This window comes from Wasmannia auropunctata, unplaced genomic scaffold, assembly GCF_000956235.1.
Source record: "Wasmannia auropunctata unplaced genomic scaffold, wasmannia.A_1.0 LD336085.1, whole genome shotgun sequence".
In the NCBI taxonomy this organism is placed as follows: domain Eukaryota; kingdom Metazoa; phylum Arthropoda; class Insecta; order Hymenoptera; family Formicidae; genus Wasmannia; species Wasmannia auropunctata.
Window position 1 is genome coordinate 2,696,043 of NW_012026805.1, and position 1,062 is coordinate 2,697,104.

Below are 1,062 nucleotides of genomic sequence, written 5' to 3' on the forward strand. Positions count from 1 at the left end.
ATAAACTCCGGAATTTTCTTAACATCAGTCAACGGTAAACAATCTAAGAGAATCCGAAATCGTATCTTTAAATGACCTATAGCTCGCTCTATTGCCATTCTAGTAGATGATAGACAGTAATTGAAATTTTTCTGTCTATTTGTTAAATGCCCATTGTTTCTATATGGTACCATTAAGTGTGGATGAATACCATATGCAGCATCCCCTATTAGATGGGAATTTTGAGGAAAATATACTTCAGGCATTGTAAGAAAATCTGCTACCGGTGAATTACGAAAAACACGAGCGTCGTGTACAGATCCCACATGTCCAGCAAAACAATGTGTGAAAAATCCACGTGAATCACATATAAGTTGAACGTTCATGGAATGAAACCCTTTTCTATTTACGTATGAAGCAGGATCTTCTTTTGGAGCCCGAATTTTAATGTGAGTCCCGTCGATAGCGCCAATGACATTCGGAAAACCACTTGCTCTTTGAAATTGTTCCATCACTCTTGTAGCAATTTCATGATCTTTTGGCCATAGAATAAGTCGTGGAGCAGCACAATGTAATGCGTATGTTACACGTCGGAGTGCTCTAAACGCAGTTGCTTTTCCAATTCCAAATTTGGTGGAAACAGATCTGAATTAAATATAAATAATGTAATTTTATTATGAAATAATTAATATGTAATTGCATTTTTTATATACGTACCTATAAGAATCAAGCGTAACCATAAACCATATGGCAATAAGTAGTTGTTTCTCTATGGAGATGGGATTTCTTCCACCTACGGCATGTACTGCATTAATGGTTTTTAATCCTGGACCGATTTTCGTAGTACCTCTTCAAATGTTTCAGGAAACATTCTATAAACCCAAATTTTACGAAAAGAATAATATTGCATACAAATAAAAATAAAAGCCTTGTTAACTGAAATATTTCGCCGACGGAGATCGATCGTTTTAAAGAGGGATCCCCGCGGGAAATAAAAGTCTAAAATAAAAGAGGGGGAGCACTACCCGTTCCAGACCAGAAAAACGTATTCGCGTCTATAGGAAAAACCCCGCTAATTGCAAT

The 1,062-nt window shown here is 36.4% G+C and overlaps 1 protein-coding gene across 1 annotated transcript in view; it reads right to left on the minus strand.

The window, feature by feature from the left end:
• The window catches only part of LOC105448542 (putative nuclease HARBI1), a 1,662-nt gene extending 816 nt beyond the window's left edge, over positions 1–846 (minus strand). The window contains exons 1-2 of the mRNA XM_011687187.1: positions 697–846; positions 7–624 (exon numbers count right to left, since the gene is read on the minus strand). Of these exons, the coding sequence (XP_011685489.1) occupies positions 7–624; positions 697–719 (641 nt within the window). The 5' untranslated portion in view covers positions 720–846. The remainder of the gene's footprint in view (positions 1–6; positions 625–696) is intronic.
• Between the last annotated feature and the right edge of the window lie 216 nt (positions 847–1,062).